We start from the raw sequence: 12458 nt of genomic DNA, 5'->3' as shown, positions 1-12458 counted from the left end.
TTATTAATTTCTTTAGAAAAAGGTATTCAGTAGATTTCGGTAAAAGAATTGAGAAAACTATTGTATTTTATTCGATTTCCTCGAGTTAAATAAATATACAAAATCTGAGAATTGTTAGTCAATCACATAAATCGAAAATCTAGTTATAAAAAAAGACGATATTAAACATATTTTTTATTAATTCAAAAATTTCCCTTCTATTTTGTATGTGTATATAAGATTCGAAAAATATCTGTAATAGTTTACTATAATTCCATTAGAGGGCATTTTTGATACATCGATAGGTCACTCTTCAAAATAAGTGAACCTAGACCATAATTCTATTTAAACTCTGTTGAAGGGACGCTGCTCCTTCATTTTAGATTTCGTCGAAAGTGGTAAGGTAAGAGTATTTCATATTTTGTATAATCTACAGTCATCACGTGCATCATTACGAAATATCATAAAAATACGATATTTTTCAAGCAACAGATATTTCAGCATATCATTTACCATTATATTTTCTTTAATTTGCTATTGCTTCCTCTGAATTTTGATTTTATATTTTATGTGATGATACGTAAATAGTCTCGTTCGTATGAGTATTTCTTGATTACAGCCTAGAAATACGACTCTGAATATATTAACCTGTGATTGATTTTCCTGATTTAATTTAATGAATCATTTGGAATTCGATTTATTTTTTCTTCTAGAGTTAATTTAAAACGTTAAAATTAGTCAGAAACGTGCTTTGGATGTCCTCTTGCTGATCATCTTTAGTTTCGGCTTGTTTGCAAGTTTTCTGGTGAGTATCATTTCTTTAAAACAAGTTTAACAAAATATTTATTGCAAAAATAGAATATCTTTTTAATTTTATTGCATTAGCTTGGTGACTGCTGTGATTCAATTTCCACTTCATTCTTCTCTAGTTATTTTTCAGTAATTTTCTGAATTTCATATTTTTATTCTCACGTTAGATCATCTCAGATTAATTTTTCAAACGCGAATTTCATTAAAAATTAGTATTTCATATGATGTCATGATACTGCCCCAGTCTGAGTATTATATGAGCGATTCAGTTTTCTGAAGAGATTTATAAAAATATGTATTTAATTTATTTAATTGAGCAGTATGTAAGTTGAGTTTGTTTTTCTTTCTAGGGGAAAAATGCAAGAAATAGAGTTGCAATACATTGTAATAAATTCCATTAATAATCTTGGTAAGTTTTTCTTAAACAGAGTAAAATATAATTTTAAATTAAATCTTTTTTTTATAATTTATTTGAATGAAATATGATGATTCATATAGACCGCCCCGGTCAAGCAGAAATATAATGTAGATATTATAAACCTGAATATTTGTTATATTGAATATGATTTTTACTCATAATCTTTAATAAGAAATATGTAACAATATCTATTCAATTATTTCAGATGCAAACAATGAAAATGGTTGAATATGTACCACACCTATGAAAATGTAATATGTATAGTATATAAATAACTATGGGATAAAGAAGATATATAACATGAAATAGGAAAAAAATTTAAACTTTGAAAGAGAAAAGAAAGATATTAGAAAGGTAATTTAAAAGCAGTTCGTTTTACAATATAGGCATAAAAGCATTACAAAAATTTTCTATGATGAGTAATTTAAAAGTTATCCCTGTCTTACATGCAAACATGGTGATATTCTTTCACTGATATATAAATTTAATATTATGAAGTTTTGCTAGTAATATATTTTAATTATGATTAATTCGAATTATTACTTTGCAGGAAAAATGTATTCATGAAAATAATAATTAAACCATGGAACTTTTTTTTTTAAAGATAGGAAGGTAAATAATTTTTTTATTAATAAATATTTCCAAATTACAATAGTTTATGATGATATTTGACAAGCATATGTCTGAGTATATTTGATGTTACTTTTTTTGCTGATTACAATTTATTATTGCAATTAAGTTGTAAAATATATTTTTTTAATTTAAAAAGTAATAACATCTGTTTTTTTGCCAGATTCTATAATTTACTTGAGCACGGTGTGTATCATTACTTTTTCAAACAGGTGAGTAACTGTATAAAAAGAACATAATTTTATTAGGAATTAAGATGATGATCTAATAATATACGCTAATATGATTTATTATAAAATGAAAACATCTTGCCCTCACTGAATTGCAACTTTAATTTATGCAATTTTAATGTAAATATGTTGATTTTAAAAAAACTTATTTTTTGTTCATAGGTGTTTTGCACATATATTAATTACAAAGTTTAATACCAGAAGACAAATAATAAAAAGGTACAGTATGTTAAATAATTCAATAGAAAAAATTCAAATTCAGTTACTATAGTGATGCTTTTAATATACGCTATGAGCTTTAGTGATAATTAGTTTTTCCACTGAATTTAAACTATATATATATTTTAAATTATTTAATGATATAAAACCTAATGTGTTATTAATTTTTGTTTCAGACAAACTTGGAAGACAGGAATTGAATACCAATACGAATTTGTTCTTAAACTAATTAAGTCATATGTATATATACCTTTTATGAATATATACGATTTTCTAACTAAAGACTTGTTCTTATATGCATATGTTTCTCTACAATTTATACAATAGAGTAAGAAAGATAGAAGAATAGATGTATTTTCCACTACTTACTTTCACCATAGTTTATTACTAGTTTTCCTTCATATCAATAAATGTGTAAATTGATACTCTTAGATAGTATGTGTGCCAAGGATAGTGATTAACTCTATTATGGAATACAGGCCATTAAAAGACAAGGTTGTCTATTACACTGGGATAACATAATGTTGTTGGTACATGAGCTGTCACACTGACCACAAGGCTGATATCACTATATTATTATTGGCGACTATCACAGTGGAGATAGCTGTATGTATATGTACATTACCTTGTAAAAATATTTGTACACTTACGTACGTGTACGTGTTATATAAAACATCTTGAAATAAGATTGGGTAGGCTGAATAATATTTTCTGTTTAATTAATAAAAGATGTATGATATATGTCATATGTGAATAATATTGTAAAGTAAAACAAAGATAGTTCGGACTAGATGAATTTTATTGTTAAACAAATTCACAAAAAGCCAATGCTGCTCTAAATTCAATTAAATGCTAGTAAGAATTATGGTAGAAAATAAAATTATTAAAACTGAAGAAATATTGAATGATCCGATATATAATTCGAGGGAATTTACACGAGTATTTGTTAATTTAAAAGTGAGTTTAAGTGCGCCTATAATTACAAAGAAATCATATTTTATGTTGAGCACTTGTACTTAACTAACGCTAATGGGCAATTGCTTTTGTAAATTGCTTGCTTTGCAAACAAATTATTGCAGAATTTACATATTCAAAGATTTAAAGATATTAGAATAGTATAATGTACACATTTATTAAAAATTCATGTTAATAGCTATATAGTACATTGAGTAAAAAATATACAATTAATAAGATAGTAAAAATAATTGATAGCGATTCGAATAAGAGTTTGTGATTTCACAATTTTTTACGAAATTATAGGTAATTAATTAATGCAAAAACACTACCATTTATTTTTGGCTTCAAGGCCGGTTACGTGGAAACTATTCTCAAAGAAAAATATTTCAGGCATAATAAAACAATGGACACACCAATATTTAACTAGTACTGATTATTTACAGATTTATTTTACGAATTTCGAAATTTCGATCTTACACACTTTTTTAAGAAACAATAACAATATCAGAGTGTAAGACAGAAACAATAACAATTGCGAATCAAGAGTATTAAAATTTGGCCCATTTACATAACCGGTATTGCAAGTAAAAATAATTACATATGCATATATGCATTCTCAAAAGAATTAAAATTACGCAGTAAAATAATGTAATAAAATAAGACTTTTATTGAAGACCCAATGAAAAGTAAGATTTTATGCAAATGTTTGATATTTTGATATTTTTTTCTTTCTTTAATATCTCAGTGGAAAATCCTAATGTGTTACGGTTACATTAATATACCAAGATCGCGACGTTTAAAGTTTGAATTCTAAAAAAGATTATTATTTAGGTTCGTTTAATATTTGCGTTGATATGGATATTTCCTTGTTGTGTACCAGGGTTTTAGGAACCTCTAATCCTCGCACCTAATACACTGGTCTAAGATTCTAGATTGAGACTGTTCTTTATGAAGAGCACTTATGCATCTCTTAAATTTTTTAAGGAACAAGTTTCACCATTGGTCTTATGAGGTCCAATAATTTGCTATTTTTTCATTGTTCTTTTTTTTTGTTTTTACTAATCTAAAACAGATCAGTAAAGTGCTTGTCTAGACAAGCCATCAGCACCACCTTTTCAAGATGAATGAGGGCACTTGTGATAATTTCAGTAATCTGTGCAAATAAGCTAAGAATTATAACCACTCTACACAGTAATAGTTACGTACAGATACTAGACATTTATCGTACACTATGCCACATGTCATAATTGTAGTTGGTAGTCGGTGAGAGGATCGAAATCCTTTTGATGGCTGGAGTTCGACGCCATAACGTATCCCCACAACCGCATTGCAGCCGCACACACTCTTTGTATCTCGTCAACTTCCTCGAAGTCAAGATCTGTTCGCCAATGAAAGGGTGCCACTTTCGAATTTCGAAACGTGCTCGAGACACCACCCACGTCGTTCTTTGTATGAGTATCTAAAAACTTCTTTACGTTCACGTGAAAGTCCAAGCCGTAGAAATTGTACAGTTCCTTCACGTGTCTGTAGGGGTCTACAGATAAATCTTCGTAACGCACCACCCTGTTAAATAAAAAGAATGTTATTTTGAAATATTTGTAGAGTATCTGTCATTGTGAATGTAGTTAATTAACGTAGATAATATTCATTGCGAAAGAGAAGTATACCTAAAGGTACGTGGATATTTTTTTATTAGTCGAACAGCTGCACTGAAGTCTGAAACCATGTCTGCACATACTAATGCAGGGTTAGAACAATCTGGTTCGGTCGGGCACCATTCTCGATGCTTTCTCGATTGTAAAATTCCTCTTGGATCACGAATCAATAGAACTAAACGTATTCCTAAACTGAACAAGTTATTGTTTTGAGGTTTGTCGCATTTACATTATTACTTGAAAAGAAATTGAGCTGCGTTCTTACTTTTCTTGCTCCAGGAGTTTCTCTGCAGCGCGCAATCTTAAACGGACAATTTTCATCGATTGGAAGGGGAATAATTTACAAAATTTCGAAACGAATCGTGGATCCCAACAAATTTTTTTGTGAATCTGACACTGTTTCCATAGGTGAGTATTATGATTGAAGACCCAAGGATGCGTTTTACCATAATCCAAGTATCGATCTAAGAATATTTTTTTAGATAATTATACTGATAAAATACTTATCTCTATTATGTATTAACTTAAATCCTACCAAGATTACTAAAGTCACATCTTAATAATGCTTCCAGGTTGCTAAGAGCTTCGTCAGCAAGTGGTGGCCCCCTAATTTGTACAATTCCAAAATCAAGAAGAGGTTCATAGTGGTAAAAATTGGCCGGATGTGCGTTGATTACATCTCCAAAAAATGTACTACCGCTTCTCCAGCTTGTTAAAATCACACTTCTCATGGGTCTCCCTCCTTTTTCTAATACTAAGTCTTCTAGCTTACTGCAAAAATTATTATATAATCACAGGGAAAGTTTTGTATATTAACTCTAGAAATGAAAATCAATGTACCTAACATTAACTCCATATTTTCCATTGGGATATTTGTATCCTTCCATCTCTTTTTCAATTGCTTTTCTTTGTTGATCAACAACTTCTTGTATTTCAGAAAGTGTAACATTTTCAATGGACCCTCTAAAATATGCCTATAAAGCACACATAATTTATAATTAAAGTTTTTTTCCATTTATACACTTTACATCCACACAATGCAAACAAAAATAGTAGGGTATTTTTTTGTAATTTCTGTCTCCATTACCATATTAAATGTGTTAACTGTTAATCTCTTATTGTGACTGAAAGGATTAATCTCAAGATAAATATTCACTTACCTGAACATATCAAACATAAAAGAAAGAAAAGAAAAAAATAATAATTACTTTAAATTCTATTTATCATTTCTGACACTTTTCTTTCAATGTCCTTTTATTTTATACAAAGGAAATCAGCTTGTAATACATATTCTACTGAACAAAACTGACAGTTTATGTAAATCTACGTGCATTCTGCTTACCGTTACTGGATCTTGAATTTTGGTGATGCGTGGCCTTATTTCCACATCCTATATTGAAGAAAATATGGATAGTTTAGCATACTGAAAGTGCATAGTATATTGTGAACACGATAATGCTGCTGATGTAACTAGGACAATATCTTTCTCCCTCTTTCATTATATAGGTAGTGCATTAGTATCCAAAATATGCTAGTAGAGTGAATAGAGTTCCATGTACATTGTAAAAAGAAAATTAAAAGTGCAAAGAAGGATGTCAATTTGTGCGAAACATGCAAGACATAAAAAATCATAAAAGAATAGAAAGCTTCATTACTCATATATATGCTCGTATTTTCCTTGTAGCCATTTTTTCATAAGTAATCATTCCAAACTTTTATTACTCTGATATAAAAGAAATTGTGCATTAATATATAATGACTGTAGAATATTAAAATATTTACAGTGTTTTTGTTAATTTTTTGTACAAGATTAATATCAAATTACCCCAGTGATTTATTAAGCAGAATATTTTCAGTGTCTATCTTATCTAATACTGCTTGAGCCAAAAAAAGAGGGAAGGAAATAGTGGAAACAGGGAGAAAGAGAGCTGGTAACTGTTTGCAATGGTTTGGCAGTTCATTGTTAGTGTACGAGTGGGAAAAAGTTAGGTGCAAAAGTTAGACTTTACCGTCAGAAAGAGCGTGTTTGGCGTGACTCAATTTAGAGCAATCCCCACCTCCGATTTTTTACTGACCGATATCACCGGCTGCAGTCGATGCTCAAGGTAGCTGCTGTAGCGTTGATTAAATGCTAAGAAGAAGATGCAAAGGGACGCCAGGCCTATTAGACCATAGAAGCTCAGTCGTTTTGACATCCTTTTGGTCCTATGGAATATGACAAATATCTTTGTAGCACTGTACGAATGGAACATTGAACGTTTCTTGATTATGACTTCTGCTCATTAATGATATCACAAGCTGATAAGATATAAACAAACTTTATAGATATAAAGACTAGTATTCTACATGCCATACACACTTAAATTCTAAGCATAAATGTATATGTATAAGTTATACTTTTATCTTTTATTTCCAGTACAATTATGATAGTTGAGTCTCATTACAGTGTTAATGAAATTTTAAAATGGCTTCTATAACATAAATAAAATATTCATAAGAGACTTCTACAACTGTTTAAATATTTTCACAAACTATATCTTATCTTAAAATTAATAGCAACAATAAGAAGCAAAACAAAGTGGAGCTAATATATATACGAGAATTACGTTAAGTAGAAATTTCACCTACATGATTAAAGATCATTAAATCGCATTAAAAGGCCAATTAACGTCGCGTGAATGATTCGGGTAATTTGTTATGAAGTCGTATACCGTTAACAGAAGTTTCAAATCCGTGGTAATATTTTTATTACTATTCCATGGCAGAGAATGATTACTCCGTCGAACCACGTTGTGATATAAACAGCTGATGTAGAATAAATTTCAAACAAATATCAGCACCGAAATAAAACGCCAGACATGTTAATGATTTGCTGCATGGCCAAAATGGTTCTAACAACAGCGAGATCTCACCTCGGGATCAAACAGTTCGTTGCATTTGGACACTTCCAGCTGTGAGTTATGTGACTGTCGAAAGACCTCACGTTTTTCTTAACATCTTAAAGTAGCGACGGGAAGCACACGACCATCGTGTAACGTTCATCATGGTCCACTGACGCAAAAAGGCCCGTATTGCGGCTAACATAAGGTAACCACATGATCCACGGGTTCACGTGTATGTAGGATCTAGTAGAGGCAGATAGCGATAGCGTCGAGTTCAATATATAAATATGTATTTACACTGGCTTATGAAAATATTTGAACATTTACTACACAATGCTTTTATGTCCATATTGTACGTATTACATAAAAATATAAAATATTATGTTATTTAACGTAAAACGTTATATAAAATATTTGTAATTTGAAACCATTAACACTAATGAGATAAAACTATTGTGATTATATTGTACAAATTTGAAGCCAGTCTGAGAGTGTATATAGAAATTACAAGATTATCTACTGCATTATTCAATTAGTAAAACATTAATATATAGCAGTAGGAGCAGCCACCTTACGCACATAGTAAAATAAATATAGTCCTAATAAATACTGAAATTTATTACTGAACACTTTTATGAATATCTTGTAATTTCTCTGTATATTTTCAGATTGATTTCAAATTTTACTAATATAATCATGATAGCTGAATTTTATAATAGTTTTAATGAAATTTTAAACTTTCCTATAACACACATATGTAATTATATCCATAACAGACATCTACAAGTATTCGAAAAATTCGTGAACTTGTGTATTCTTAAATCCGAATGAAATTCAATACTCAAGTTTTACTTCATAACTGTGAATTTTTATGCAAATAATTATTTTTATGAATATAATTAAAAAAATGGAATTTAGGTAGGAGATTGTTTTATCCATTAAATATTGTAAAAAGTATTATACTTTGGGCATTTTATATATCTTTGCATATTATGAACTTTCTGTGTATTTTTATATTTTTCAATTTCCCATAAATATGTACAAATCTCATAATATATAATGGTCTGTCTATATTATATGTACCTATGATTTCTGCAAGCTGTTTTCGAACTTCAGAACGAATAAATACTTGTAGGTTTAAAAAATCTTTGTTACAATAGTATTATGTACATACTTAAATATTAGAATGAATCGATATTTCTTCAAGTTCCAATTGAGTCGTGAGAGTGCAGACGGAATAGAGATAAACGTGATATGCACTTTATGATAGGTGATTACACACAGTTAATTTGCTATTAACGTCAACTTGTAAATTACTTTAAAAAATAATTCAGATAAGTGAGTGAGATTTTATACTGATAGTGGATAAAATAAAAATCTACTGTGCGGGACAAGTCGGTATTACGATGATGACCTTACCGATCAAAATCAATATGGCGTCCAACTTGCGTAAACTTATGATATTAATAACTATTAAAATAACGGTATCTGTGTTTTAAAACTAGTATTCTTTGACTCCACTCGTCAAAATTTATCATATGTAATAAAAAAGGTTACAAATTTCGAATTCCTCAAAATGAAGTTCAGTCCTAATTTTACTCAGCGCTAACTATACATAATCCACTTAACTTCATCAACAAACATCTGTAACTAAATCTCTAAAGAAATTTCCAATTACAGTGGAACTCCGTTTATATAAACTTCATTTGTTCGAATGAAATTTTACACGTATTAAGTTGATTGAATGATTGATTGAGCCTAATTGAATTATCTCTTACAGGTTGAATCGACATATCTGAAAAATCATAGCGAGGAAAATAAGCGAATTATATGTATCTCGAAAAATTCATATAAACAAAGTTTCACCGTGCACAACAAATCGTATATAAAGTAAATGGTTGTTCTTTCGGAAAAGTTTCTGCTCCGATTTAAGCAAAACTTTGAAAATAGATTTCCTTTAAACAAAAACAATGTTTTTCTTGCTAAAAAATCGATCATCAAACAACATTCCAGTTTAGAGAAATAGATTTAAAGAAATAACTTTAGAGAAATATAATAAATCCTAAATGAAAAATGATATGCAAAATCATATATATAAGGAAAAATTGATTTACGACGAAACAAGAGAAAATTTGGTTTCAGTTTGGAAAACTGAGAAGTTATCTCAATATTTAGATCTTCGAAGATCCTTCTCTTAAACACTTCTTTTATCTCCAAAGAATTTATTGTCAGAATATCAACCAAATCGGAAGACTGTAATTTCGTCAAGAAACTGGAGGAAGATGAGGAGTTTGTCGACTATCAGTGAAATTCACGGAAGTACGCCAGACGTCGCCACAGCTGCCTGGGGGTTGGCCATGGTGTTGATGGGCCCAGCAAGGCAGTCGGATGCTGTTGCTCGAGCAGTGCGGTCGCTGTGAGGGGTGTAACGCTTCTGAATCGCATGTTTCTCTCGTCTCCCTTTCTCTTTTGATCCGATGTCACGCTCTTAGACTCGGATTTTTCGGAGTCCTCGCATCGTTAAGGTCTTGGTTGCGTCTTTACACGCGTCGTATCTGTTCGTCTCTATATGCTGGCGTATTTCTCCCCTACGGAGCAGCCCGAACATACGCATTCTGCAACGTCGTGGGGTATATTCTCGAATTGCGTAGACCTCGTGATCGTCGTGCGTGGAATAAACGTGAATCCACGCGAGTTTCGGCTAGCGGGCACTGATCGTCCGCCGGTGAAAGAGACGTGGAACGCGAGCACCGTGCATCATCAGTATGCACGTTGTTCCCCGCTTTTTGTGACTGGACGTGATTGGGATAATTCTTGGTGGCACTCCACTGTGCTAGGCTCCGCTGCGTCGGCGACAGGGTCGAAAAATCGTGCGCGACATTTTTACCAAGCACTCAGCCACGGAGATGTCACGCTGAAGAGACCTACGGTGAGTTCCTTCGCTTCACTTTGGATCTGAATTCAGATGGAATTTTAGCGGTGCAACTGGTTTGACCACTTTTTTCGGAGCAAGGCACCCAGTGTTTTGATGAGGATTGGTCGTGGCGCTGTTTGTACCGGGTAAATTAGGATGGGTCAAAATGTATCTAATACTTGTTGGTGTAGGGGTTGGCCCCATATTTAGTAGCTCAGCAAATATGAATCAAAACTATAATCGTTATAGCAAAAATTTAAGATGTATGGTTAGACTGTGAATTTTTATGCATTTATGAGCATAATCTCTCCTCAAGTCATATTGTAGTTTTGTAGTTGTATTTATAAAATTTGAAATTTGTATAATCATCTGTAGTTTACATAGTTATAGTATAAGAATTCATATCTGAATTTATATCATTTTGGTTATAGATAATCATTATACAATATAGAAGATGAAAATTTTGCTGGTTATCGATAATCATTATGAACAGCGAAAATAGTTTCTGATTGCCGTTAACTACTTTTGATGCCAGAAACTTTCTTTCCATTACTTCCGATTATTGACAATTTTTATGAAAATCATTGATAATTATCTGATAATAATAATAATTAATTATTACATTCTGGCATTAATAGTAAATTGTATTGTTCCGTATGTCGAATAGGAATTTATTATAATGAATATTATGACGAGTAATTAACACTTTTTGTAAAAATTTGTATTTAGGATTAGGAAATTTACATTCGCAATTCTGTTAATAAAAATCCGGATTCTTAACGTTATAGATTTTCTATTGTTTCAAACAGATAAATATTAATTTATTATGCTTTAAATATTCTAATATCTGGCGTTGCAGATTTTTTTATAACCTCAAATACGTCAATAAAAGGGGTTTGAAATATTTTTACCTTTTTAAAAAAAATAGGATTTGAGAAGTTGTTACATTTTTCGAACGAGAGAAGCGAATACTGGGTCGTTAAACTCATACTTCACTCGTATGTATGTTCGATTTTCAAGGTATAACGGTCACCATGCGATTCATCGGAAGATTTGACACGCGTAAAATCGATTCTAATAACGGTTTGCAAATTCCAGCTAATTTCGTTCAAAAATATCTACAAAATTTTAATTTAATAAGTTGATATTGTTAATTATCTAGAAAATTTACTATATACATCAAATTTTATAATACGCACAATAACTTTAGTGTTATAAACATTGTAATAATCTGATGTAATGTAAACTAAGTTTAAAAAAAGAGAGAAAAGAGGGCAAACTTAACAAATTTACATATCAGCCCATAAATCGATATAATATTATCTTTATTGAATTTATTATTTCTAAAGAAGGAGGGAAAAACTATATTTCACAGATTAGATAACCTTAATAAATTCATACGTATATCGGGCTCGTAAATCGATAAGTATCGATAGCGTGGGATCAACTTTAATTTAACACGCGAGAATTGAGATTGAGGTTAAATTTCAATTTTCCTTAGTAACGTAATTTTTCTGACGAAGATATGCACGCATGATAAAAAAATGGAAGAAGTAGCGAAGTAAAATCATAAAGTGATAGGTTATCCCTCTTCTCGTCTCCTTATTCGGTTCCCCCGAATTTTCTTGCCAGGGATTATTCGTCCGAAATTTAATTGCGTGTCTCCACTTTTTGGCCACAGTCCAAACGGTAAAAACGAAAACTGCCGGTGAATCGGGACTCGCAATGCGGTGCAGGAGAAACGATATGACGGAAAATGTACTA

General features: G+C 30.8%; 2 protein-coding genes and 1 long non-coding RNA gene across 5 annotated transcripts in view; 2 read left to right on the top strand and 1 right to left on the bottom strand.

Annotated features, from left to right (window-relative positions):
* Positions 1 to 242: 242 nt before the first annotated feature.
* LOC126925631 (uncharacterized) lies at positions 243 to 2568 on the top strand. The gene is made up of 7 exons (XR_007714026.1): positions 243 to 382; positions 693 to 1198; positions 1413 to 1561; positions 1758 to 1819; positions 2001 to 2049; positions 2230 to 2286; positions 2463 to 2568. It is a non-coding gene; the product is annotated as an uncharacterized LOC126925631 (long non-coding RNA).
* Positions 2569 to 3184: 616 nt separating this feature from the next.
* On the bottom strand, positions 3185 to 7141 carry LOC126925627 (carbohydrate sulfotransferase 4-like). 3 transcript variants are annotated; one of them, XM_050741395.1, is made up of 8 exons: positions 6974 to 7141; positions 6241 to 6288; positions 5739 to 5872; positions 5434 to 5669; positions 5164 to 5362; positions 4911 to 5090; positions 4472 to 4806; positions 3185 to 4396 (listed from the first exon to the last, which is right to left on the bottom strand). In XM_050741395.1, the coding sequence occupies exons 1-7, from the start codon at positions 7091 to 7093 to the stop codon at positions 4485 to 4487; spliced, it is 1239 nt and encodes a 412-aa protein (XP_050597352.1). In that variant the 5' UTR covers positions 7094 to 7141; the 3' UTR covers positions 3185 to 4396; positions 4472 to 4484. The 3 variants fall into 3 exon arrangements, with proteins under 3 accessions (XP_050597352.1, XP_050597351.1, XP_050597353.1); XM_050741394.1 differs by having other exon boundaries at positions 3185 to 4806; XM_050741396.1 differs by lacking the exon at positions 6241 to 6288 and having other exon boundaries at positions 3185 to 4806; positions 6974 to 7136.
* A 3035-nt stretch (positions 7142 to 10176) lies between these two features.
* LOC126925624 (beta-1,4-glucuronyltransferase 1) overlaps positions 10177 to 12458 on the top strand; it is a 58033-nt gene continuing 55751 nt past the window's right edge. The window contains exon 1 of the mRNA XM_050741390.1: positions 10177 to 10709. The gene's annotated coding sequence lies outside the window, so the exon portion shown is untranslated. The remainder of the gene's footprint in view (positions 10710 to 12458) is intronic.

Source organism: Bombus affinis, chromosome 16 (genome assembly GCF_024516045.1).
Source record: "Bombus affinis isolate iyBomAffi1 chromosome 16, iyBomAffi1.2, whole genome shotgun sequence".
Lineage (NCBI taxonomy): Eukaryota > Metazoa > Arthropoda > Insecta > Hymenoptera > Apidae > Bombus > Bombus affinis.
Note: the sequence above shows the minus strand (reverse complement) of the source record. Positions and strands in the feature narration are given on the sequence as shown.

Bases quoted from the DNA above. Each gene is read 5' to 3' on its own strand.
- LOC126925627 (XM_050741394.1), bottom strand. From the start codon at position 7,093: ATGTCAAAACGACTGAGCTTCTATGGTCTAATAGGCCTGGCGTCCCTT. The intron at 6,289-6,973 runs GTCAGTAAAAAA...TCTTCAATATAG, and splicing joins GACTGCAGCCGGTGATATCG to GATGTGGAAATAAGGCCACG. The intron at 5,670-5,738 runs GTACATTGATTT...TAATTTTTGCAG, and splicing joins AAATATGGAGTTAATGTTAG to TAAGCTAGAAGACTTAGTAT.